The 27,960-nt window shown below is 38.8% G+C and overlaps 1 protein-coding gene across 1 annotated transcript in view; it reads right to left on the bottom strand.

The window, feature by feature from the left end:
• The window catches only part of LOC134680374 (uncharacterized), a 56,892-nt gene that overhangs the window by 4,920 nt on the left and 24,012 nt on the right, over positions 1-27,960 (bottom strand). The window contains exons 3-4 of the mRNA XM_063539500.1: positions 5,470-5,528; positions 338-494 (exon numbers count right to left, since the gene is read on the bottom strand). Of these exons, the coding sequence (XP_063395570.1) occupies positions 338-494; positions 5,470-5,528 (216 nt within the window). The remainder of the gene's footprint in view (positions 1-337; positions 495-5,469; positions 5,529-27,960) is intronic.

Raw genomic sequence — 27,960 nt, 5'->3', positions numbered from 1 at the left:
CAAAAAGTACGTATTTGTTATTAAGTATCTGTAATGACTGTAAGTTGCTATAGGTAAAAACTGACAAGCGGGCCACTTACACCTACTTAATCTTTCTGGTTGACCCATTTGTTGACTAATAGAGAATGCCTTAAGGCCGCCATTTGTAAAGTTTAAAATAAATGAATAATAAATAAGCGGGGTTAAGAATGTTAAGATAGCCGCACCAATATTCGTCGTTGTCAAACTGCGCGTTGAGACGTATAGTTGAGTCGCTCTCGACACAAACCCTTGGGGTCATTACTGAGCTCTGGTCAGACTTCTATAGTTATTCTAGTTCGTCGGTATTGGTACTCACTGGAAGTGCCACATGGAGCGTGTGAAGTCGTCGTCTATGAGACACAGCACGGCCTCCACGTCGCCGCTGGGGAGCCGCTCTGGCGCCTTCTCTAGATGCCAGCGCGCTATCCGCGCGAAGCCGTGCTGCGGTCCGAATGCCCATTGTCCGAATTGAGCTGCAACATGAAGGCCTTTCTTTTAAAAACTGCCACTTTTTTAAATAAAATACTTATATTCTGCGACTTGGATGTATTCCCATTTATGTATCCACAATTCCACAGTTTAGTAGAGTGACGGCACCAATCATGGACATGTTAAGCGCACTAAATTAGAATTTCGTTTAAAAATGGGATGTTTTTTGACGATACAAAAATGGTGATTTTTTTTTTCGGTACTTAAATACATGAGGAACATTTAAACAAAACCATAAATTCTGTATGTTTAATACATAATTAATAAAAAATATATAAATTGAAATTTACGAAATCACCATTGATGGACATCAAAAATTCAGTAATGGACACCCAGTCATGGACATGGACCCAATTATGAACATCCATTAATGGACACTTTTGTATTGAACACATAAATGAAACAAATGATGTCACAAATCAACTTTTATTAACGCTATTTGAACTTTCATTTAGATTTCTAAGTTATACTATAAGAGTTTTAGTCCGGTTGCCGGCTGCATGAAACAAACCTGATCAAAAAATAGAATATACCTACCCTGTAGAGGTACCTGACATTTAGTACCTTCCAACGCACTTGGTCGGCTTAACCTGGCAGATTTTGTACAAATGGCAAAAACGTTGGACAAAAAAACATCAAAAAAATACCTCATCGAAAAATGGAATGAAACTTGTATGGTAGGATACCTGACCTTGGGGACAGTAAAAAAAAAGTGGTCGGCCTCACCTTAGCCTGGCAGTTTTTGCAGTCCGACCAGATTTATTGGACCACATGACACCTACAATTTACCTCATAGCAAAATAGAATTGTTGACGTATGTCTTGGTCGGCCTCACCTTAACCTGGCAGCTTTTGCAGTCCGACCAAATTTATAAAAAAAAAACATGAAAATGACCTATCGAAAAATCGTATGAAACTTGTATGGTACGATAGCTGCCTTTGAGGACAGTAAAAAAAATGGTCGGCCAAATCCTGTATTGGCCGGCCGATTGGCGATTGGGTCGATCAAATTTGTGGTACCACGTGAGAGCTACAATTTACCTCATCAAGAAATAGAATTAGCAGTTTTTGCTGCCAGGCTACGAGTTTTTGCAGTCCAACCAAATTTGTGGTACCACGTGACAGCTACAATTTACCTATAGGATGAAAAAAACGGATTATAATAGCTAAAATAAACCTATTGACGTATGGCTTGGTCGGCCTCACCTTAGCCTGGCAGTTTTTGCAGTTCGACCAAATTTGTGGTACCACGTGACAGCTACAATCCCTACAATTTACCTCATCGAAAAATAGAATGAAACAAACAGATTATAATAGCTAAAATAAACCTGTTGACGTGTCTTGGTCGGCCTCACCATAACCAGTCAGTTTTTGCAGTCCGACCACAGTTATAAAAAAATCATCAAAAAAATCTTATCGAAAAATCGTATGAAACTTGTATGGTACGATAGCTGCCTTTGAGGACAGTAAAAAAAAATGGTCGGCCAAATCCTGTATTGGCCGGCCGATTGGCGATTGGGTCGATCAAATTTGTGGTACCACGTGAGAGCTACAATTTACCTCATCAAGAAATAGAAGTGGCAGTTTTTGCTGCCAGGCTACGAGTTTTTGCAGTCCAACCAAATTTGTGGTACCACGTGACAGCTATAATTTACCTTGTCGAAAAATAGGATGAAAAAAACGGATTATAATAGCAAAATAAACCTGTTGACGTATGGCTTGGTCGGCCTCGCCTTAGCCTGGCAGTTTTTGCAGTCCGACCACATTTATCCATCCATCTAAGACAAAACAAAGAGCCCAATTATGGACAACTAAAAATACCCAGTTATGGACATCGTCCATTATTGGAAAATAAAGAGCAATCACAAAATCAACCCAACTCAAATGTTTAGTGCAATAAATTAAATAATTTAACACAATAAACTAAAAAAGTAATAAAAAGCTTAAGCTTGGACACTTTTGTCCATTACTGAATTTCATAAAATATCGAATCCAGTAATGAACAAACCCCACAAAAAACTTATTGCTGTGATTGGAGATATTCAACTTAGCTCAATTTACTTGCAATATAGTATTATTCAGTAAAAATAACATTAAATCTCATTACAACATAACACAAGATAACACCATGCACAAATATGTACTCACCTCCTTAACTATTTCAACAACAATAACGGATTTTTATGACCACCGCCCGCAACGAGATTTTACTTCGCAGCCATCTTAGAACAAAACGGCTGATTTTGGTGACATGTGTCAAAATGACAGCTCAAACGTCTATTTGTTATGCTTTAGTGTTGCCAGTTGAAAAATGTTGGGACAGTTGCTTAATAAATTCGATCAACGTAAAAAATGTCCATAATTGGTGCCGTGTCCATTACTGGTGCCATCACCCTAACAACCCCTAACCAAAAATTTGACCGAAATGTAACTAGCCCTATCATAGGCTTCGGTCTTTTTAGGCTGTTACTGCACACTTATTTATGTCTTTAAACGCTGGTCGAGAAAATCTTTCTTTCTGTTATTTTAAAATAGTGAAGTTGGAAGTTTTGTATTGTTTTTAAATAAATAATTAAAAATGTCTAAACACCTTATCATAAGTGGAGAAAAAAACGCGCTCCAGCCACACTATTTTGTTTAAAATCATAATTTTTATAGTACCTACCTAAAAATAAATTTCGTATATTATGTCTATACATTAAGAGTAGCGCATTTTTTGTGCAAAAAGTCAGCCTCACTGTGCAGAGGAGGAACGCGGCCAGTGTCCTGGGAACAATGCCTCAGGCTAATTTAGGTAATTTAGACTCGTGATCATTTGTTTAATCTCTGTTTTAATAAATACATCACCTGATTTAATAAGTAAATTAAAAGCAGTTATCAACACTACCTACTGCACATTAAATATGTAATAGGTATCGTAACCAATAGTTAAATAAAAGTATCAATAAATTTGTATTGCTCCGACGCCTATTTATTGCAAAAGAACTTCAAAGTGCACGGAGCCAATAATAAAAAACCGGGCAAGTGCGAGTCGGACTCGCGCACGAAGGGTTCCGTACCATAATGCAAAAAAAAAGCCAAAAAAACATCGGTCACCCATCCAAGTACTGACCACACCCGACGTTGCTTAACTTTGGTCAAAAATCACGTGTGTTGTATGGGAGCCCCATTTAAATCTTTATTTTATTCTGTTTTTAGTATTTGTTGTTATAGCGGCAACAGTAATACATCATCTGTGAAAATTTCAACTGTCTAGCTATCACGGTTCGTGAGATACAGCCTGGTGACAGACGGACGGACGGATGGACGGACGGACGGACAGCGAAGTCTTAGTAATAGGGTTCCGTTTTACCCTTTGGGTACGGAACCCTAAAAACCATATAATCGTATGTGCATTCTATACCAATTACATACGATAGATTGTAATTGGTATAGAATGCACATACGATTATAATTTGTGAAATTAACGCAATAAACATTGGAATAACAATATAATTTTATGTGTTCTATTGCCAAGAGTGAGTTTACAGTAAGTTACCGTGCCGTACTTACTGTACTACAGCTTACTGATAACGTTATAAATTACCATTCAAGGTATAATTACAATGACACTGATGAGATTTGACATAATACCTAAGGGACAATAAAATGGGTGTCACTAATTGTCAGGACAAATTGACCCTTTTTATTGTTTTTGGGAGATTTTCCATGACGTAAATGGAAAAAGAAACTTCGGATATTTCTCGAATATCTCTATGGATCGAAAAAAGTGAAAAAAACCCCTGATTTAGAAAACACAAAAGTATGCTTGCAATTTATTTAACGGCTCAAGAAATCAAAACCTGTACTCTACTCGAAACGAACTAATTTAATAATTTTTCATAATCATAAATGACAGTAAAGATCAACATGTAGGTACTTTATCGTGTGCAATAACTTATATCGACGTTTATGACTACCGTTTACCCTATAGCTTTAATTGCTTCATTCAAATTTAGAATAAATAATTCGCGAAGAGTCCTTAAGTCCTTATATGTGTATAACACCTGTGGTTCACTGTGACCAGGATAAAATGAGCTTGAAATTCGTGATAGCTATATGTGTTCGAAGATCGCATTTATACGAATTTGTAATACCAGACCAGTTGTCAGTTATGGAACGGGTTCGGAGTTTATAGATATTGGCAGTTTACTCTTGAAGTTCCCTGAGGTGTTTTAACAGGTGTCACTGCATCTTACGTTGTAGCGTTACAGGTATATTTGCCGTTTTAACATTTTAGGCCAACTTTACCATTCATCTTAGACATATTAGTCATTTAGCTTAGAATAGTTCGCAGTATAAAATATCTGTCACACTATGATTCTTTTAAATATTTTACTAGAGATTGATAGCTTCTTTTGACGCATAATATTACCTGCTAATTGTCCAATAATAATTATTAATTTTAGTTTATAAGTTTTTATACAACATTTATATTTATTTGATAAAAATTACTACCATGACTGAATATTTTTATTATCTAATATATATGTAAGTACATGCTAACTATGCTTCCTCTCTATGCACATCGGGGTAAATTTGGTTTATCTTGTAGCCCATCAGCTTTTATATATTAAGTCGGCGTTGGTTTTTTTTGTGGGGTCCCTTTGTTTGATATAAAGTTTTAAGTCAATGTATTGTTTGTCATAATTATTGTCATTAGTCTCATAATTCTGAAACCGTTAACTTTTCAGAATTTTCGTAAGGTTATCCTATAGATAGGTTAGGTTTGTTTTATGGCAATCCTGAAAAGTCACGCGTTTGTGAGAAAAACAAATTATGAATAACGAAAATACGCGTGGACAAACAATACATTATGACTTAAAACTTTTTGGGAAACAATTGAGTCTCGGTTTTTGTATATCGGTTTTTAGCTCAAGTTATAGCAAATTAAAGAAGAATGATCAAGTACAATACTCACGAAACACAAAAGGTATCCCTCCTCGTATCGCTCGCTTGCCATCGAACACTGCTTGTTTACTGAAACAAAAAAAACTTTTATAAACAATTGTCAAAATATAGAAAGGATTGATATTTCATGAAAAACCAAGTTATAACAATTCTTCAGAAGCCTTACGGAAACTGCTTTCAATGGAAACGGTATTTAAAAGAAATAAAAACATTTAAAACAAATAAAGAAATAAAAAGTTTCTTTAAAAGTAAAAACGTGGTTATTTTACACAAATTGACATTGATAGGCCGCTATGCTACCCTGTTACGGCAAAACGGCGTATCTTATTACATACTTATGTCCTATAACTCCTATATACTCGTAGAACGCTGTTTTACCGTAACAGGGCAGGATCTTCTTCTTAGTCGGCGTCTTCATTGCCGAAGTCCGTGTCTAGTTTGGAGAGTTTCCTGCAGGATGTTACATGCTTTTCCAAGTGTTCGGTCGGTCGGTGGTCTTAATAGTTTCATATATAACAGGGCAGGATGTCATGTATAAATTGTAGCGTACTTTAATAAATACACAATCCTTGGTTTAGCATTACACCAAATCATCTTTTGATAACCACCTTACTAACTATCCAAAAAAGAATAAACATAAATCAAACCGTAAAATCGTATTCGGTGTCAGCACTCTCTTGGAATGCTGCTGTGGGCCTATTTTTGAGGGTTTCCAAGTGGGTATACCTACTATATTACCTATCCGCGATTAAGTCTAAAATTTAAGAGTAACTCGCGAATATAAGCACACACTAACTAAATAAAATTATAGACAATTTCCACACCTTACGCGTTAATAATTTTAATATGCTCTCCCTATCCAATACGGACTGGTCTTGCCTATATCGAGTATCGAGCATCACATTGTTCTGCATTACAGACATATGTACGTCTAAACGAACCATTACTATAATACACGCCAGAAGTCATGACCACAATCCGCTAACCGCAAACAGAGGGTTGCCAGTACTCGTTGGAATAATCTGATTTTCAATATAAAAGATATTCCTGTTATAATTATAATGCACAACCTATCTTGGCTAAGGGTCACTGTTATTTGTCCTCATAGAGAATCTTTTTAATGGACTAATATTATGTTTAGTGTTTACCAGCCCAATAAAGGCAAGAGTATTACTTTTCTACCGTCACTGCTCTTTTGGAAAATCAAAAAATTCGAAAGATATTTTAAATATAAGAAACTTACATATAAATGTTAGAAAAAAGTCCCCTGCCTCGCACAGCTAGAATGAACTGTCGACTGCAGTATTTCCCGACCGATACCACCTTCAAACCTTCAAGAAAAGGGTCTTAAAGGTCCGCATCGCACTTATAAGTCTTATAACCCCTCTGGCTGTATGGGTGTTCATTGAGCGACGATAATCGCTTAACATAACGGCTCGTCTGCCTCCTATTATTATAAAAAAATACCAATGTGACCTAAAATATCCTAATCGACAGAGCGATGAAAAGTACTCGCACATAAATTTTTTTCGTTCGTAATCCAGGACAAGTCGTAACTTTGTAAGATACACCGGTTTTCACTATCTTAAAGCGAAAAATCGGAATTTAGAAATCTTCTATTTATCGATCATGCATATTCGATATAGTGAACCAAATAGATGCATAAAGCTGTTCGCGGTTATAGCCCCGGTCTGGTCTGGTAACCCTAAAGTAGTCTACGCACATCGCCAAGGCATTCAACCCCTCGAAGAATTACTTCTCGAAACAAGATCAATTTTAGCGGTTGCATTCCATCACGGCTCGGGTACTGCAAAAAGCACCCTTATATTATAAATGCATCAGTGGACAGGGACGGCAAAAACGGCCCCGGCGAGTTGGATATAAATTATTTATGCCATTTTAAACATTTTGGAGTCCGCGCCGAGAGGACAGCGGTGACAACGGGTGTTGTTCCTATCACTTGCACTTTATCGTCTCCATGTTTTTGACGACCGTTCTGGCCCTCTCGGTACCTCCCTTTGTGACTGGGTTCTGGGTTTTGACGACCGTTCTGGCCCTCTCGGTACCTCCCTTTGTGACTGGGTTTTGGGTTTCTGACGACCGGTCTGGCGTTCTCGGTAGCCTATGAAGCCGCTTGGGTTAAAATCCTGGTACGGGCGTTTATTTCTGTGATGAGTTGATGACCACAGATATTTGTTCCCGAGTCATGGGTGTTTTTATACTTTTTATGTTTTTTTTAAGTATTATATTATATATATCGTTTTCTGAGTACCCAAGCCTTCTTGAGCTTACTGTGGGGCTTAGTCAATTTGTGTACGGAGGTCCTGTACTATTCATCATTTATAGTTTGATGTGTATAGCGCTTTCCTCGGAGAGCGGGGATCCACTTTTGCAAGCTAATCTCAAGACTTGGCACAGGCAACATGAAAAGTTTGGCTTATTGAAGTTTAAAGTATTTCTTTTAAACCGATTGACACACTATGTTTTCCTATTTTAAATGATACATATTTCGTACATATTGAAACTCATTGGTATAAGGGTCTAAAACGCACGATTCTCATGTTGTATGTTATATGTTTGTCTCATAGACCAAAATTGGAAACTCCCGCTGCACTTTTAAAGGACATTTCTTCCGAGAACGCTCCGACTCAGCTGTGGAATGAAGTCCCAGCCGAAGGTTTACTGCAGTATGAAGTTCTTCAAAAAAGGATTACACACTAAGGGTCGCAAGGGTTGCAAGCGTCTATCATACGGTCCGCTTACATCAGACTTGGTATAAAAAGGAGAACTGTAAGATGATCTCCAATAACGTATAGTTAGTCTGAGGCGAACGCTCGCTAATGCTCAGAGAGCAATAGTTAGGAAGAACTGCCAAGAACTCCTTTGACGTATAGGCTTATAGTTACACTAGAAGAGATGACTGCCTTTAACGGATATGTCTGGTGAAAAAAAAAACTGTATGTACAGTCGCCATCAGATATATCGGAGCGGCCAAGGTGCTCACAAATATCTGAACACGCCTCTATTGTCAAGGCGTTAGAGCGCTTGTTCAGATATTGTGAACACCTTGGCCGCTCCGATATATCTGATGGCGACTGTACCTAAGTAGTGATCCGGTGGGAAAACGCATCTTATAGATCAAATCAAATATGACGCGTTATGTACAGAAATAATGCTAATGGAGAAATCAGGATTCAACGTGGTAATTACTCTAGCTAGTTTAGGTAATTCTGAATACCACATTTGATAATATTTTGCAAAGAAATACGCTTAAAATAAACCTGAACCAACATGTATTTTTATATATTGTTAATGCCTTGGTTGATAAAATAATTAAACATAATTAAAAACAGGATAAAAACGCTAATTCGTTTACGATATATTAAATAACCACATTCCCGGACACTTGGCTATTACGATACATTACTTTTATAATTATGTTCGGGTGCGCATTAATTGGTTGTACAAAAAGTCCCGTTCGTAATGACAGCAATACATATAGGGACATTTCTAATACCATGTATAGAAGTCACCTTTTAGCGCGATCTATAAAAAGAAATGGTACTTGAGGACAATTCGCACGTACATTTCTGATGTTAAAATAATGTCATTTTGATACCGTTCGCCCCTGCCAATACATATATCCCGCGAAGCTTATGCTTGAATAATAAAAACAAAATGACATCTGTTTGTCCATTTTGATATCTAAATGTAAGTTCGAATTGGCCTCCTGGGCCCGTTAAGATGGTATTCTTTTATGTAGTTCCCGTTTATTGCATTATATTATAGATATAATCTTATTATCTTATAATTTTTAAGCTTAGCAAAAATTTTGAAATAAGTATAATTTTTACGTTTAATTTATGTGTGCAAAAATATATAATCAATATAATTATACCTACTTAACTTTTAGTAGTGGTCAAAAATCGTGGGTTCAAACCTCGATTATGCCAGTGGGGAGACACTCCTGACTTCGAGCAAACTCGGCTCCATTCGACTCAGCATTGCTCCGGGAAATTATTAGGGTTGACACAACTTGTCCTTCTGCGTGCACGACCACAGATAAGATAATCACTTGAATTTTGACAACCCTAAATAGCCAAAAGGGATAGTGCCTTACATTAGAAAGGGAACCACCCTGAACCGCTGTCAAACTTCGGTTTTGTAGGAAGTTTCCTTTCTGTACGGTGGTACCATTATTTATTCTGTGTGCAAACCCCGGTTGTGCTGTATATAGATCAGAAAAAACGTTCTCGAAAAAATGGAAATGAAAGCGGTCTGTTCCCTAACCCTAATCAGATGCACACTCTGTTCTAATTACATTTCGTCCTCCGTGTCCACAAATACGTATCCAGAGAACCTAATCGCGAAAATCGAAATTTCGCTGTCTCTATCACTCTTGCATATTCGAGCGATAGAGGCAAGTAGACGAACGAAAGAAGTTCGACACCCCAAAACGTCTGGAACCTTTCCACGAAACACAGACTAGATAAACTTTTAATTGAGAATTCCGAATGAAATTCCTTCATGGGTCGAATCCGATACATTCCTTCGGCAGCCGAGTTTTTGTACCAACAACATTTGACCATCAATAGACTCTATTCCCATGATGTTAAGGTTCAATAAAAGTCGTTGATCGAAACATGATCCAGACAAATAGCAGTAAATATAACCCAAGCTTTCTTCTACCTAATTATATCCGTTTCGGAAACAGTAAAGGTATTCTGCAATTAAAAAGTTTAAAGTTATGCTAAATGGGCCATTTAAAAACGCCATTTGTGCTTTTGGAAACAATGAGAACCCGTTCGTTTAAAAAAGGTGTTTTAGATAATTTATCAAGTAGAGAATTCCTTTGTTCTCTGAGTCGATATTCTCTTAATCACAGACAGACCATACATTGAAGTAGACGTAGCATGAATACTCGTACTTCATGTGACATTTTAAGAGGTGCTAATGGGGCATTCGACATCCAGAATAATCCAGAAGAGCGCTGGTGGCCTAGAGGTAAGAGCATGCGACTTTCAATCCGGAGGTCGCGGGTTCAACTTCAAACCCCGGCTCGTACTTAGTGCCTACGTCAAATCATGGGATTAGTTGTCAAGCGGACCCCAGGCTCCCGTGAGCCGTGGCAAAAATGCCGGGGAAACGCGAGGAAGAAGAGAGATCCAGAATAAGGAAGTGATATTTGGTCTGATTATTTTTCATGACTTGGATTGGCAGTATAGGTACTCTCGAAGTCTTACGCATTTTTACGCATACAAGGCAAAATCATTTCGTAAGCGACATTCTCGTGGAATGCCCCTAAGGCATTCAACACCGCTCGGTCTCGCTGTCGTTCTATAAGTTCAGACTGTCAGATGCTTTTTGCCCCAATTAATAGTGCTTAATTGCGCCATTATTTTATTAAATGAACAAATTCATAAAAATAGTTTGCCATTCATAAATTGCCCACGTGACGACTGTGAAGGGTATCCAAAAAGCGACAATGGTTTTTTGCTTGCTACATGACTTCACCGAGGCAATTGGTAGGAACTGTAAGAATTTATTACGGTTAACTACAGTAGCCGCACTTGACATTTAGGTACGTAAGTGACTGCGTAAACTCGATCGCAGTCCATCTCGCTCACACTTATGTATTGGTGCGATAGAGGGAATGCGATCGATCGCATTCGCTAACGTAAATGTTGTTGGCACGAGTCAAAGGACCGGCAATACCTAGTAACATCGCCCGCACTATTAACTGACAGTTCGTAAACTTTATTACAAAAGGCATAAGGTCCAGTAATGGAGAGTTAAGCGTGTTGCTGTTTGTAATGGCTCCTCTACACGATGGGCCAACGCCGGCCACTCCAAGGGACGCATTTATGCGTTAGAGGGAGCAAGTGATATTGCTATCTCATTCTACCGCATGGCTGCGTCCCTTGGAGAGACCGGCGTTGGCCCATCGTGCAGAGGAGCCATAAGAAGCATCGCGATTAATTGGGCGAGTTGAGCGTGTGGCCAGAGAGGGCAACATCGCGGCATCGGCAGCGCGAGGAGCAGCATGAGAAGCCTTTTTTAGGGTTCCGTACCCAAAGGGTAAAACGGGACCCTATTACTAAGACTTCGCTGTCCGTCCGTCCGTCCGTCTGTCACCAGGCTGTATCTCACGAACCGTGATAGCTAGACAGTTAAAATTTTCACAGATGATGTATTTCTGTTGCCGCTATAACAACAAATACTAAAAACAGAATAAAATAAAGATTTAAATGGGGCTCCCATACAACAAACGTGATTTTTGAGCAAAATTAAGCAACGTCGGGAGTGGTCAGTACTTGGATGGGTGACCGTTTTTTTCTTTTTTTGTTTTTTTTGCATTATGGTACGGAACCCTTCGTGCGCGAGTCCGACTCGCACTTGCCCGGTTTTTTTTTGACGCAGGGGTTAATGCATTTACGTATCTCACCCACGGGCTGGGGAAGCCCAATGGGGGTGGTACGTGGGACTCGCTCCTCCCGTAACTTCCTCTGCTAGCCAGAGGGACGGGAGGAGAATACCCACTATAACATCCCCTGCGGCGTCACCCTCTTTGCCGTGAGAGGACCGTCATGGGATCGCTTGCGGCAGTTGCGGCATTCTACCCCCCAAACGTGAGGAGCCTAGTGTCAGGCGTGGCTCACTGCGCGATTTCGTCGCTTTGCTACAGGTAGCTAAAAGTACATCCGTTCGACCCCAATTTTGGGGTTTGCCATAAGCCGCGCGTGGCGTTGTCGCCACCTAGCGGCCATACGAGTATCTGCGCTGATCGTGACAGACGCGTTTTGTTAGAGAGTGAGTCTTCTGATGTACCTAGTACTATTATTTATTCTGTGCTAGTGTGACAGTGACAGGGGTACTTGTTCAATCTACTTGCCTATGGTCTATGGTATTTGTTAATCTTATTTGCGGTAATTACGTTTTGTCGCGGCCCACAATCGCAACAATGTTAATCCGCGCTCGGGTAAGCCGCGATAGTTGCAAAAACACCGACCCGAACAGTTTCTCGAGCCCGTTCCCATTGTTCGCTACTTTCATAAATATTGATTAAATATGCTCGTCATCTAGACGAGTGGGTAATAAAGACTGTCTTATTATTTATTATTCACCAAGGAGGAGTTTTGGCCGAAGGGTGTCAAGTTCCGGCGGTTCCGCGGCCGGCTCCCTGACACTGCGGGGTTGTGCGAACTGCATCGCTGCCATTATTGTGTTTTTAGTTTTTAAGATATATTTTGTAATAATATGTATGCTAGTTTTAAGGTAGGGTACATCGCCAATTACTAGCCACCCCCCAATTACTGGCCACTTAATTTGATTTCTATTTATAGGTGAACAAAGTTCATTTTAGTATATAAGGTACGAAAATCCAATTATTAGCCAATTTTCAATTACTGGCCACCTATTCCAAAAATGAATTCTATTTACAGATAAATAAAACTCATTTTCAGTATAAGGAAAATGGCCAGTAACTGAAATTTATCCACAACCCACTCGTTCAATAACTGGCCGCCTCTTACAAAAATGAGTTCTATTCACCTATACACAGAATTCATTTTAGTATAGGTGGCCAGTAATTGGGGGGTGGCTAGTAATTGGCGATGTACCCTATTTATCTATGGGCCAATAGTTGCCTGAAAATAAATGTTTTCATTCATTGTTACTAACGACCCGCCCCAACGACGCACTTGAACCTTCCTCGAGAATCAATCTATCATCGATAGGTGAAAACCGCATGAAAATCCGTTCAGTAGTTTTTGAGTTTATCGCATTGCAAACATACATACACACAAACAGACAGACGTGGCGGGGGACTTTGTTTAAGGTGTCTGTCTGTAGATAGCCGTCCGCTAGAGGGTGCAACATCAACCGGTGCGGAGGCCAATCCGACCTTACATTTTGATATCTAAATGATGTGATTCTGTTATCATTCGCGCCTGCATTCCGCTTGTACTTGCATTGTGTATATTTAGGTATTAGCGGAAGCGAGACGATACGACCAAAAAAAAAAATTCATCGGCCTCCTGTTAATGAGCGTATTTAAAAAAATGCCCATATGCATCTTAATAGATCATCTTTATTAAAATCGGCGGAGTAGATTTTCGATTTTGGAGTTTCTCCTGTCTCACCTTTATTCTTCGTTGTTATTACATATAAGACGTTGGCAGTCTATAATGTACTGGTCTCTGGTAAGCTCATCATATTTCTCAACATTGTTATAATGTGAGCTTCGCGCACGACACACCCCGGCTAGGGTTGCCACAAGACACATACTATACTGCATTTTTCTTCGGTGATTCAAATAACCAGTTAAATATGAACAAATGATTAGAGATGCACCGGATATCCGGTTACTATCCGGTATCCGGCCTATCCGGCCATTATTTTACTATCCGGCCGGATACCGGATAGTGACCTGCTATCCGGCCGGATACCGGATAGTAACATTGCTTGATTTCAGAGTAAACAAATTGGATTTAAGAAACAGACACGGTCATAATCGTACTTGTTTATTATTTTAATACGATTAAATCATTCCACTGACTTGCACGCGCACTCATTTCGAACCTAGAAATTTAATGTGTCCGCGTGAACGTTTACTAGGAAACACGTCAAACCTGCAGAATGCGCACCTGAAAAACCGAAATGTAGGTATAGTTCCGCCGGCAAATATCCGGCGGCCGGATACCGGATATTCGACTAGTGTCCAGGCCGGATATCCGGTATCCGGCCAAACAACTATCCGTTGCATCTCTACAAATGATCTATAATGGGTCCCTATTGATGCATGCACGTTCTATGTCGAATTGAATGACATTTAAATCAAATATTAGGGCCGGTACAGACGAACTGCAACCCAACTGCAACTTGTATGAGAACTGCACGCAGACGTCGCAGTTAGCGTGCGTTTGCCATACAAATTACAGTCGGGTTGCAGTCCGTCTGTATCAGCCATTAAAAAGTCCAATAGAACACCAGCAACCGGCGTTTGGTTTAAAGTGATCATTATGCTGACTTGTCCTTTCATCTGTTTAATCATAATCATAATACTTTATTGCGACCATCGATTTATCGTGAGAATGTTTGAATGAGTACTTCATGACTAGGTAATAAGTATCTTTATTATTTTACGGATAAAAAGTGACGACCAATGTGGCCAAATATATCGGAACACACCCTTATTTCTATAGTAACCAAGGATTGCAATGAATATATTATTTCGTAAATTTGGCCGTCACAAATTATTTGTTTCTCTGACACATAATATGGTGTAATGTATTATATTATATCACGTAATACTGTTACAAGACGTTACAATAATTTATATATATGTGGCATTAAAACAAAATATATTTTTTTACGCGTAGCAACCCTATCAATTCGCCGATGCGCCGGCGCCGGCTACCGCGCTACACCTTAAGGGTTATAATTACATTAAGATGCAAACAAACTTGTCCTACCATATACGGAGTTTCATTAATATTGCGAGCTGAGTGGAAATTATACCCGTAATTTGTTGAAAAAAATTACTTCAAAGTTGAAATAATCTTTGGTTTAACGCGGTTATCGTGCGGATCCGTTGAGGTGTGTGAGCGGGACAGCGTTATGCTCGTATATAGCGCTGATAGGTGATAGCATGTATTTTTGATACGCCCACATATTCTAAGGGTAGTTAGTATATGCCCAAATAAATTAACTTTCACATGTTTTACAAAAAAAATATTCTTTCTTCCTGATAACATTATTCAGCACGCAATGTATCTTTTTTTTTCAAAAAGTCGTCGCACTTACTGACGCGACGTGACTACTGTCACAACACGAGTGATAAATAAGAATGTCCGCAATACATTGCCTGTTACCATAAGCCATAAGGCTATATTCAAAATTACTTTTAAAATTAATACATAGCCTAAGCATTATCCTCGTAAGGCTCACGGTCCTAGTAACTACTTATTAGGTTCGATGAAATTTGAATCATATTTCCATTTGCGGTTGTACATATTGAAAATACACGCTGTATTTGTATAACATGTCTCGCTCGCACACCGGAGCGGCGTGCGGAAGATGTGAAGACCGCTTAAAGGAGTAATTATAAGTAAAAAAGTTGTTAAGATTCGCCTCCGATTTTTAAAGATCCGCTTAGTCAAATATATTCCTTATTCTCATGCAATATTCTACAAAATTGCGTAAAAAGTAGTATAAGCAAGAATTGCAAAGATATTAATGTAATGTTATTATCAAAGCTCGGCAGGGGTGAGCCATTTTGACGTCACTTATGTCAAGTGTTGATATTAATATAGATACACCTTAGAAAGAAATATTAAAATAAAACTTTATTAATTATAATTAAACTAAAATGACAATGCCTTATGTACAAATAAACTTTAATAGTAGCATATGAATGGATATACATATTATTTGAAGAGGTTTACTAAAAAAGCTTGCTATAAAATTCATTTGTTTTAATGGCGACGTAAAGATCGTAGCGGAAAGGCAACCTAAATAAAATAATTTCTTTAGTTATTAAATTACACCACATATACCATCGAATGACAAGGCATGACCATGTTGTGCAAACTCTGAAAACAGCTCACCCCCGCCGAGCTCTGGTTATTATACAATCTGCACTTCTGATTAATTATAGGTAAAAAAAAGTTGTTAATATTCGCCACCGATTTGCAAAGGAAGTGAGTAAAAAGGCTTACAAAAAACACCCTTTCTTATACGTAATGAGTCGTCTAATTATTTTAACTAGTAGACGTTGTGAAAAAGCTCCCGTGTTGCAAAAACTGAAGGCGCGGTTTAAAGATTACCTCATATGGATATTGCAATATGATGTGAAGCATTTATGAAGCGTCGTCGCTGCGCACTTCACAAAAAATTTGGTGGGAAAGACCGTCGTCAATAGGGCTTGCATTCCGGAATATCGAAATTCCGGAATCTCGGTCAAATTTTCCGATATTACAATTCCGGAATTGATACAACTGAATATCGAAAATTCCGGAATTGGATTTAAGTACTTTTTTTAGGTTTTAATACGTTTATTATTAAACATTGTTAAGAAACTACACTATACTTGTGTTTTTTATTGTTATTAAGTGCCTCTTAGTCATTTAGTGAACTACTAAAGCAGTGGGACAATATGGGCTCATAAAAAAAAGCAAAGCGATTTACTTGCTTAGAATAGTCAGAATAGTCTAAATCTTACATAAGCGAATTTTAAGAATTGAAATTTAATAATATTTGGATTCTTTATCTTCCATTCAGAGAGAATACTAGGCTAGGAAAAGTAGGAAGTTATTATATTTAACTATTTTATAAAATTATGCATCGAATGATTTGCTAGCAACTATAGCTTCGCCGAATGCCCCGTATCATAGAAGTGAATAAAAATAACCATTAAACAGCACCATTAACCATTAATTGTATAAAGTGATAAAATAAGAGGAGAAAAAAAACGTAGCTATCTACTACAAATCAAATTTCTCTGAAACAATACTAACTTTAATAAACGTAAAGTATCAGAATTTCACATTTTTTGTTGTTTGTTACTAAAAAATTGAATAAAAATATGAGAAACTCTAATTCCGGAACCAGTTCCGGAATTCCGGAATTGGAATCCTATATCGAAAATTAGTTCCGGAATTGGAAACCATCCGATATTGCAAGCCCTAGTCGTCAAGCTCTTTCCCTTCTAACTATTTCGTTTGTATACATTCTCCACTTACAGAAGGACGGTAGAGCAGAAAGACCGAAACTCTTCCTTTTTCACTGAATCTGAGCAAAAGACTTATACAATTACGAGAATACTTGCCTATGTCGGTCTTCTCAAGTATTCCCAACCAAAGTCTTTATATATTCCAGTTATTGCAGCATTGACCATAGGCCATTGTAAGCCATGGTCTCCCTTTACGTAGAGCACATTGTGCTCAGCACAACACATTGTATTTACATACATACATTGTAAGGAAAGACTGCAACATTTATAGTTCGTTTTTTTTAGCATTAGAAAGAACTTGCAAAAAGGTAAGCGATCTTGACATGTCTTTTAATTGAAAAACGCCTATTAAAAATCAAAAACTATTACTTATGAAAGCAGAAGAATATAAATGATCGTATTAGATTCATAATTGTTACATATTTGCCGTAACTTATTTTTAAAATGTGTTTTTCAATTAAAAGACACATTAAGATTGTTTACCTTATTTCTAATGCTAAAAAAAACGAACTATATGTTAAACCACGCTATGGTTATATAGATCAAAGTACTAAGCTGTACAACTCTTGCACTCAGTTAATTGGATTCAAATTCCATCTGTAAGAGCCCATATTTAGGTACAGAACAATTTAGTTATATACAGACGTAAACGTAACTGAAATAAGTGGTCACACTCTCATATTAAACCAGGGGTCAGTATTTCAGCTAACGGCGGCTCCCAATAGATTCTTTGACAACTGAAAACAGCATTTGCGGCTCTGAGATTCCAAAATAATGGCGATTACTATTTCAATTGTCTTCTTCTCAAAAGTTTGCCGACCCTTTTACTAAATCAATGAGAGCGCCTATACCTACTTATAGTGATAGAGTCGTTTTATATGCTCCATCTATAGTAAAGAGATCTGTGACGAAGCTTAATGATTCGCAGTGGACCGTGTTACTTTGACATATTAAAAGAATACTGTAAACCAGTTTGTTTGAAAAAACTATGGGCTTCGAGAAATAAAGGTCGCATTAAAGATGCGACAAGTCAATAGTGCAATTAGATCATTTTAGGACACAGCTGTATCAAGAACCGGTAATGAGATATGGACATGGACATTATACTAATATACAGGGTGGAAGACTATTAGGCTACTTTTAATTGTTGAGCTAGCTCAACTTTCAATGGAAAGTAGATTATTTTATAAGTACATATTATTTATTACTAGAAAGTACATATTATTTTATAAGTACTTTTATTTATACAAAGAATAAAAAAATACAATGGAAAATGACGAGTCAGCAAAAAAAAATTGTTTTTTGTCGTTACATCAAAAACCTTTTAAGAGGCCAATCAAATCCAGGATAAATTGCATGAAAAGCCACAAATAATTTGAAAAACATTCACATACAATAAGATATTTGTTAAAACAGTTTCTCTTCTTACGAAAAATAAAAGCATGTTTCCATAATTAAGCACCACCTCAGGCACCTTCTGGGCGAGCTCGCTCCATCGTAGGCCACGTCTACGCCTCGGCTAGTCTGTGGCCATGAGTAAACCCATGCATAATAATAAAATAAAAAAAAGCAAATTAAGGTACAGTCGGACCAAAATAACTCCGCATTACATTACGTCATCATTAATGTAAATTTTCTATGAGTATTTGTTATGAGTTTGTTCTATTTAAATCGATACAAAGTTATCTTAGAGTCCGTCTAAGATAACTTTGTAGGCAGGCTCCTGGTAGGCTCAAATTTTTTTTTCACTGTATAAATTTATAACATTACAATCATAAACAAAGCACTCTTAAAATGTCCTGTCGCCATTGGCCAGGCGCGTGTCAATTGCAATGTTGCCAGGTGTAGCTCCATGGTCGTGTGACATTAAGGTGGAGCTAAATTAAATGGCTGTTTAAATGCCGGCATGTTTTGAACCGGGAAAATTACGATATTTGCATAATCCATTAGGAAGGTTATGGTCTTATGGTTATAAAGATAAAGGATATGTATAAAGTTTTATGAATGGCTTTATCGATTCCGATAAAGTCGTAGAGTCCTTTGACGTCGAGTAACTTGGAGCAGTTGGAACGCTCCGTAAGGCGTAAATGATTGTTAGAGTTACACCAAATAAAGTCTGCAATGATTTTGATAGCACACGCAGTGCAAGTGTTATTTATACGTCATAATTTCATAGAAGTTTGCATTTGCACTGCGTGTGCTAATATCAAAATCATTGCTGACTTTTCTTGGTCTAACTCTACGCCTTCTACATCAATATAATAATAAGTGTTGCAAGATTATGGGTTATAGGATAATATGGTGAACCATTCCCGGATTCCCCCTAACAGCTATCCATACTAGCGTCTCCCGAGCGTCGGCGTCTAGTCAACTCCATGGGTGCTGCTCAACGCAACGTTGGCGCAACTGCGCTGCGACGCCATTTTCCATAGCGCTGACGAACCACCGACGCTCAAAAGACGCTAGTGCGGGGTGGCCGTGGCCCTAGGTGTTGCTGCTAAAACAAAAGTAATTTGATTTTGTTAATGTGACATTGAATCGCGGCCAGCAAGTGTCGCCTCCAATATTAGTTTCTAAAATGCATTTAAATGCAGAATTATCGTGGACACGCAATGGGAGGTCTAATAAAATAGACCTTAACTAATTGCCAAGTAAAGCGTGGGAAGACAACATTATTCTAGAAAACTTGTTTATCTGGCTAGAGCTTGTGATACTAAGTTCCTTTAGTCTTTTCACAAAAATTAAAGTAAAAGAAAACTCCTTGGCAAGTTCAAACAAAACTTGGTACACTTTATAATAGTTTTTGCGTCGTTTTCTGCCATCGGACATTTTGCATTTGCACCCAAATATAGAAAAACCAGCCAAGAAAATGTCGGGCAACCCTATTAACCTATAGAAAACGTCGTCATCTCAAATATCGGCTGAAGCTTAAATAATCAGAAGTGTAAAAAAAACCGGGCAAGTGCGAGTCGGACTCGCGCACGAAGGGTTCTGTACCATAATGCAAAAAACGGCAAAAAAAAAACGGTCACTCATCCAAGTACTGACCCCGCCCGACGTTGCTTAACTTCGGTCAAAAATCGCGTTTGTTGTATGGGAGCCCCACTTAAATATTTATTTTATTCTGTTTTTAGTATTTGTTGTTATAGCGGCAACAGAAATAGATAATCTGTGAAAATTTCAACTGTCTAGCTATCACGGTCCGTGAGATACAGCCTGGTGACAGACGGACGGACGGACGGACGGACGGGCGGACGGACAGCGAAATCTTAGTAATAGGGTCCCGTTTTACCCTTTGGGTACGGAACCCTAAAAATAGCGTCACGTAGCCGAGACTTTTCTGGAATGCCCCTTTACCTATAATGGTAAGCGTAGGTACCCTATAAGTTTAATTTAACCTTTACACTATTTTACACTTTACCCCCAGGCCCGGAAAACTAAAGGGTTCTTCGAAAGATCGCCTTTTAATTGTCCCCGTCTGTATAAAACTACAAATTGAACTAAGTGTCCCCCCAGGCGCAGGACAGGCAGGATGCAAGTTTAAAGTCAGACGTCTGCCGGCCTAGCCAAGGTTACAATCGCTATCGCTTCGACAACGAAAACCATTATGTCTCTCTATCACACTTCCATATTAGTGCGACAGTGACAGTTGCGTTTCGATCGCTACGGAGCGTAAGCGATCGGCATCTTGGCTACGCGGCCTGACTACTATCAACAGTGTTGGCTAAGACTCGAGTCCTTTGAGTCATCTGCTTTAAGACATGATACAGAATCATGTCTTTAAGCATTCAGACTCATTGAAATTAACTGCCGTATTCGAACTTCAAGATATTCACAAGAGACGACACGTACTCGATCCATTCTAGATAGGTTATAGTTTAGATATCAACTAGTTCTCTTTTGCAGCGCAATTCGGGCAACCAATGTCACTTTTACGTTAGATAGAGTAAGATATCTATTAGATGTGAATTAGATCTATCATATCCTGTGGAAATTGTTCAAGAGTATCTCCAGAATCGCGCAAATGTCAAATTTGACAGGTTTGATCTTAAACATATCGTTATCGTATCTTGGTGATGTCTAATAGATGTCTATTTCATAATCCGAATCGGGCCCATGACTGTGTTGTTCTGACTCATTGAAATTAAGTCAAAACTCGAGTTTATTTCAACTTGTTTGTAATCTGAGACTTGTAGAGACTTGAGTCCTTTTCAGAGAACTCTCTTTTTTAGGATTCCGTACCCAAAGGGTAAAACGGGACCCTATTACTAAGACTCCGCTGTCCGTACGTCCGTCTGTCACCAGGCTGTATCTCACGAACCGTGATAGCTGGACAGTTGAAATTTTCACAGATGATGTATTTCTGTTGCCGCTATAATAACAAATACTAAAAAGTACGGAACCCTCGGTGGGCGAGTCCGACTCGCACTTGTCGGTTTTTTTTTACAAAAAATAAAATCAAAATGTAAAAATGTGTTCATGTAAAAATCATGGGTTACATAACTCAGATAGGTGCATCATAAAATAACGCTTAATTTATATAGATTACTATTTTAGTAACACTTACAAAATTGTAGAGTATTTATTCTGAGGCTCAGAAAATCCTTTTGAGTTGGGTTTAAAAAAATACTGAATAAACGACTCGATTCGGGACTTAAAAGTTAAAATACTCGAGTTGCTACCAACACTATTCAACTCTTGACTGGCCATCTGGTGGTAGACTTTATGTCTTTGCAATACGGTTTAGTTTATATATGACGATGGTTTTTATCAGTAGCCTACTGTTATACAAACTTAGTTCATTTTCAACCTTAAGTAATTGTAATAGAGTTTAAAAGGTCGGTATCCAGAAAATTACACGTTACATCAAAATGCAAAGAGCAATAATTAAATAAATGTATATTCGAATAATAATATAACCTAAGGTTTTGCTATGAGGAAGTTACACTAATCATATAGACATGAGTCAGATATCAATCATCGAGTAGTCAAGAGTGAATGCAACTTAGTGTAGGTAAAGAAAAGATATATGTAACTCCGTAAAAGATAAATAAAGTCTAAGAAAAAAACGTGCCTCGGAAATCAAGAAAAAGTCATTCTCGGATAGATGGCCCACTACGTCGGCGGCCGATCGTAAGATCAGGCATATCGTGAAATTCCTAGGCATATCGTGAAACGTGAAAATCTTTGACTCGTTCCCTGAGTCGACGGTACCGGGGCTCCTATTTCTGGGCAGTTTGATGCCTTTCGGGCATCTGAAGCAACCTAACGAACCTATCCTACCTATATATTGGTTTAATGTGACTAATATCGTCAAAACATTACACAGGAACATTACGATCTGCCTGATCTTACGATCGGCCGCCGACATTTACATGAATTCATGTTGTTAGTTCCTTTGTGCCGACGTGATTGCATCTAAACCTCGTAAAACAATGCAACGGATGAATCACTCATCAAAACTGTTACAAAATTCGTAGACCACAAATGCATTCAAAAAGAACATATAATCGTCCAAACTGTTGACTATATCTAACCCTTATTTCAAAGCGGTAAGGTATATCAATGATCAGTTACGATTGCTTCTGTTCTTACAAGCTTTAACAGCAGTTTAAGAGACTTAATACCTTTCTTACTGGACGAAGATAGATTTCTAGTCATTGAAATATGGCTTCTAAGAAAACGCATTAAGGTACAACGTTCTAAAACCTTTCTTCTACGAGGTAATGGAGACAGATCGCCTGTTATTCAAATATAAACTTTATAACAAGGCATTAAGGTGCTAATACGTTGTAAGCGACGTGCTTAGCGCTCGCCTACGTTTTCCGGGCAGCAAAAACACTTTCATTCCGGCGTGCCGAAGGTTACGGCTGGAGCATTAGAACTTTAAAAATCTGAACTTGATTTGTTATTAGTCAGTGCATCTCGGACCAAATACATAAGCGCGACGGAGATACATTGAGAGTAATTCGAAATCTAGAGTATATTTTTAAAGTTTGAATGCGGTTAGTTCTGATGATGAATTTGAGTACAAGATACGCGCCCACTTTTTGGTTACATTGAGCACGTGCCACCGTATTCGGTTCTACTTGATAGTTGAGTTTACTTGGTTATTTAAATTACAAGTTAGAATAGCCATCAATCATTGTTCCTACTGGTTAAATCGGAGTCTGGCCAAGCCAACTCTGCATGGCTTTTGCAATAACAAAGTGGCAATGTCATCATTAGCTAATGCCATTTTCTATGAAAATATGATGTCGATAATTATACTTCCTCATTTTGTTCTGTTCTTAGCTAACATAGTTTTTTTAATCTACATTTTTAAGAGCCAACAGGAGGGTCATTTCTGTTGGAAAGTGTCTTTATAAACTAACAGAATCTTGTTTAAAGGATACTGCGTGAACGCGCGTAGAACTAGTTTGAATATTTAAATAAATATACGCCTTTTGTTCGCGTGCGTCAAGCAGACACATCCGTTTAGACCCTAATGCTGTAAACACAAAATTTGTATCAGTGCCTATTCCTTTCGATAATATATCTCTTCATCCAGATCATCATAGTTTCCTTTACGCTCCAGATCCAATAGGTTACGGGCCTGCGCGTTTTCAATAAAAATCAAAACGTATTTCGAGCGTAAAAAGCGAAAATAGTTAATACGGTTGCCGACAGTAATGGCGTCCAGTACAAGTTCCTCAACTCCACTCGTGATGGAAAAACTAAAGGGAATGGAAAACTATTCATCGTGGAAATTTATGATGAAGATGGTGCTAGTTCATGAAGATCTCTGGGATTTTGTGGAAAAAGAGGTTGACGATAAAAAACCGGAAGATGTGAAAAAGGGCCAGAAAGCGCTCGCACGCATTGCATTGTCCGTGCAATCGACGGCCTTCGTACACATCAGGAACGCGACCTCGGCACACAAAGCATGGACGAGTCTTCAGAAAGCGTATGAAGATAAGGGATTATGTCGGAGATTAGGCCTGTTGCGAACATTATTCAGCACAAAGTTGACGGATTGTCAGAGTATGGAGAAATACATAAACAAAATCACGGATGTCGCACAACAACTGCAGGATATTGGTGCTGGGTTGGAGGATGACTTTGTTGCGGTCATCATGCTGAGCGGACTTCCTGAGGACTACGACCCGCTAATCATGGCTATTGAGAACTCGTCAACTGCCAAATTATCTAGCGAAGTTGTATCGGCGAAGCTGCTACAGGAGAGGATGCGACGTGAGGACAGCAAGCGCGACGGAGACGGAGTTACGGCTCTGGCGGCCGCGAGAAAGCTGCCCAGGTGTTATGTATGTAAGAGGACCGGACATCTCAAGAAAGATTGTCCGATGTTAAACAAGAAGAAAAGTAGCAAGGGAACGTCGTCGGCAAAGGCTCTACTCACGGCGCTGTCGGTGAACGTGGAAAGTGATCTTTGGTACGTGGACAGTGGTTCGGCGAGTCATCTTTGTCGAGATGTGAACATTATGAGTGACATGAAGTCAGAGAAATCGTTGCAGGTGACTGTAGCTAACGGAGACAAACTATTTACGGCCGGGCGAGGAAATGTTCAAGTGGAACAACGTAATGGCACTGTAAAGACTATAAGTGATGTGTATTATGTACCTAATTTAGCAGCTAACTTATTGTCGGTAAGCGCCATGGCAAAGAAAGGCTTTAAGATAGTATTCGAATCCGATAGTTGCGAAATATTAGATAATGGGGTTATTGCAGCGACAGCTACTTTGAAAAATGATGTTTATGTCCTTGACACTGTGGGGGCGTGTTCTAATGTTCCTTTACAGGACAAACAGATGGCCAATGCAGCAGTGGAGGAGAAGCGTGCGGTTACTAGCGACGAAACTGTCTCTGTAGCTTCAGAGAAGGTTTGGCATCGTCGTCTATCGCATCTCAACAGAAGAAGCATGGAACTTTTGAGAAAAGGTATGGCTTCTGGTATATCATATGATAGTAGAGATTTTGAAACGTGTGTAGCGTGTGTACAAGGTAAGGCAAGTAGGGTCCCCTTTCCTAAGAAATCTCTCAACAGGGCTAAAGAAGTCCTGGGTTTAGTACATACAGACGTCTGTGGACCGCTACCATCTCCCTCATTCAGCGGTGCGAGGTATTTCTTGCTTTTCATAGATGACTATTCTAGAAAGACGTTTGTGTACTTTTTAACTAAAAAAGGTGAAGTATTTGATAGGTTCAAAGAATTTAAGGCTTTAGTAGAGAACCAGACAGGTAAAAAGATAAAATCGCTACGTAGCGACAACGGAGGAGAATACACCAGTTCTGCTTTTCAGGCGTATCTCAAAAGCAATGGCATCGTGCATCAAACCACTGTTCCTGGCTCCGCTGCTCAGAACGGGGTCGCAGAACGCGCGAACAGGACCGTGATGCAGGCTGCAAGATGTATGCTGCAAGATGCGGGCCTGAGCAACGAATTCTGGGCGGAGGCTGTTAACACGGCAGTCTACGTTAAAAACCGCTGTCCTACAAAAGCTGTACTGGGGAGCACTCCTGAAGAAAAGTGGAGTGGCAAAAAGGTATCTCTAAGTCATTTACGTATCTTTGGTTCTGTGGCTTATGCGATGACTTTGAAGCGTTCAAAATTAGATCCGAAATGCAAAAAGTACATTTTTGTTGGGTATTGTGAGCATACAAAGGGTTACAGACTCTTGGACCCGGAACAACCAACAAAATGCATCAAAGCCAGAGATGTAACCTTCTTAGAAAATACGTTCATTAAAAAAGTATCAAATGATGACATTGACAATGTCATTGAGTCAATTGAAATATTTCCACAAATTGTAAATAATAATGGAAATAAAAATATTGAAATCCAATTGTCTGACTTAACTTCTGTACAACCAGAATCATCGGTAGTGAGCGGTACGTCTGATGATGCCAATTTGACACAAAATTCTCAGAATACGAGCGATCGAACGAGTACGATCACAATACATGATTCGTCTAGCTCTAGTGAATGTGATGATCCGGCCGATGAAACTTATATTCCAGAGGAGGAGAGTATGGATACTTCGGAATATGACAGTTCATCGGGTTCACCACATTTTGGATTCCTAGCGGGCACGTGCGATCCAGATGCTCCACGGACTGTACCAGAAGCGCTGAGTGGTCCAGATGCTGACAATTGGAGAGAAGCAATGTCTTGTGAGTACAACTCATTTATTAAGAACGAGTGTTGGACACTGACAGATCGACGAGAGTCACAAAAACCTGTCAAATGCAAGTGGGTGTTCAAAGTAAAACGTGGATTGAACGGTGAACTACTCAAATATAGGGCGCGCCTGGTAGCTAAAGGCTTCACGCAGCAATATGGAATAGACTATGAGGAGACGTATTCACCGGTTGTCAGATACTCCACTATACGTACTTTGTTAGCCTTGGCGGTTGAGTACGGTATGAAGATTGAACATCTTGATGTAAAAACAGCATTTCTCAACGGTGACTTGAAGGAAACTGTGTTCATGGAACAACCGGAAGGCTTTATAGTTAAAGGTCAAGAAAGTAAGGTCTACAAATTAAATAAAGCCATTTACGGGTTGAAACAAGCCTCAAAGGCATGGTACGAGAAGATTGATCATGTTCTATGCAGTAAATTGAAGTTCAATAAGTCATCATCTGAACCTTGTGTTTATTTTCAGCGACTGAAGGGGTCGTTTATAATTATTGCTCTGTACGTTGATGACATAATATTGTTTTCGACAGGTGATGAACGTGATAAGTTAGATGTCAAAGTCAAATTAATGAAGGAATTTGATATGACAGATCTAGGGTCAGCTCATCAGGTGTTAGGTATGAGATTGTGTAGAGATGAAAACAAAATTACTCTCGATCAATCCAGTTATATCGCGATGGTGCTGAAGAAATATAAAATGGAAGAGTGTAAGTGTTCGCCTACTCCCATGGAAACTGGACTTAAGTTACCTAGGGGCAATCAAAGAGATGATACCTATGATTATAGAGGTCTTGTAGGTTCTCTTATGTATATTGCTATCTGTACCCGACCAGACATCGCATACGCAGTTAGCTACTTGAGTCAATTTAACGAATCATTTACAGAGACCCACTGGAAAGCAGCCAAAAGAGTCCTGCGCTACTTGAAAGGTACCTTGGATCTCCGTTTGACTTTTAAGAAAGGCAAGCAGCAGCTGGACATCACTGGATATGCGGATGCAGACTGGGGCAGCGACGACGTAGACCGCCGGTCGTACACGGGCTATGTCTTTAAAATAGGTGAGTCAGTAGTTACTTGGGAAAGTCGCAAGCAAAAAACAGTTAGCCTTAGCTCTACCGAGGCCGAATACTATTCTTTATCTAATTCTTGTAAAGAGGGTTTGTTTATTAGTACATTTCTGAAAGAAATTATAAATAAAGAAATTGTACCGACAATTTTCAATGACAATCAGTCAGCGCTAAAATTGTGTAGGAGCTCTTTACATCATGCTAGGACCAAACATATCGATATACGGCATCATTTTATTAGAGAACTTGTAAATAGTAATAAGATTACTATTGAGTATCTGAATACTAATGATATGTTGGCAGATATACTGACAAAAGCGTTGTGTAAAGTTAAACATAGTAAGTTTGTGAGACAGCTCACATTACTGTCATAGGTAAATACATATAACTGTGTATTCTATGTAATAATTGTGTTCTTAATGTGATTACCATCATGGTTATTTGTTGGTTTAGTCAAACATGATAGTGATTACATGAAATCAAAAGACTCGTTTACTTTTCAAA

Source organism: Cydia fagiglandana, chromosome 3 (assembly GCF_963556715.1).
Source record: "Cydia fagiglandana chromosome 3, ilCydFagi1.1, whole genome shotgun sequence".
Classification (NCBI taxonomy): domain Eukaryota; kingdom Metazoa; phylum Arthropoda; class Insecta; order Lepidoptera; family Tortricidae; genus Cydia; species Cydia fagiglandana.
This window is presented reverse-complemented; position numbering and strand designations above follow the sequence as displayed.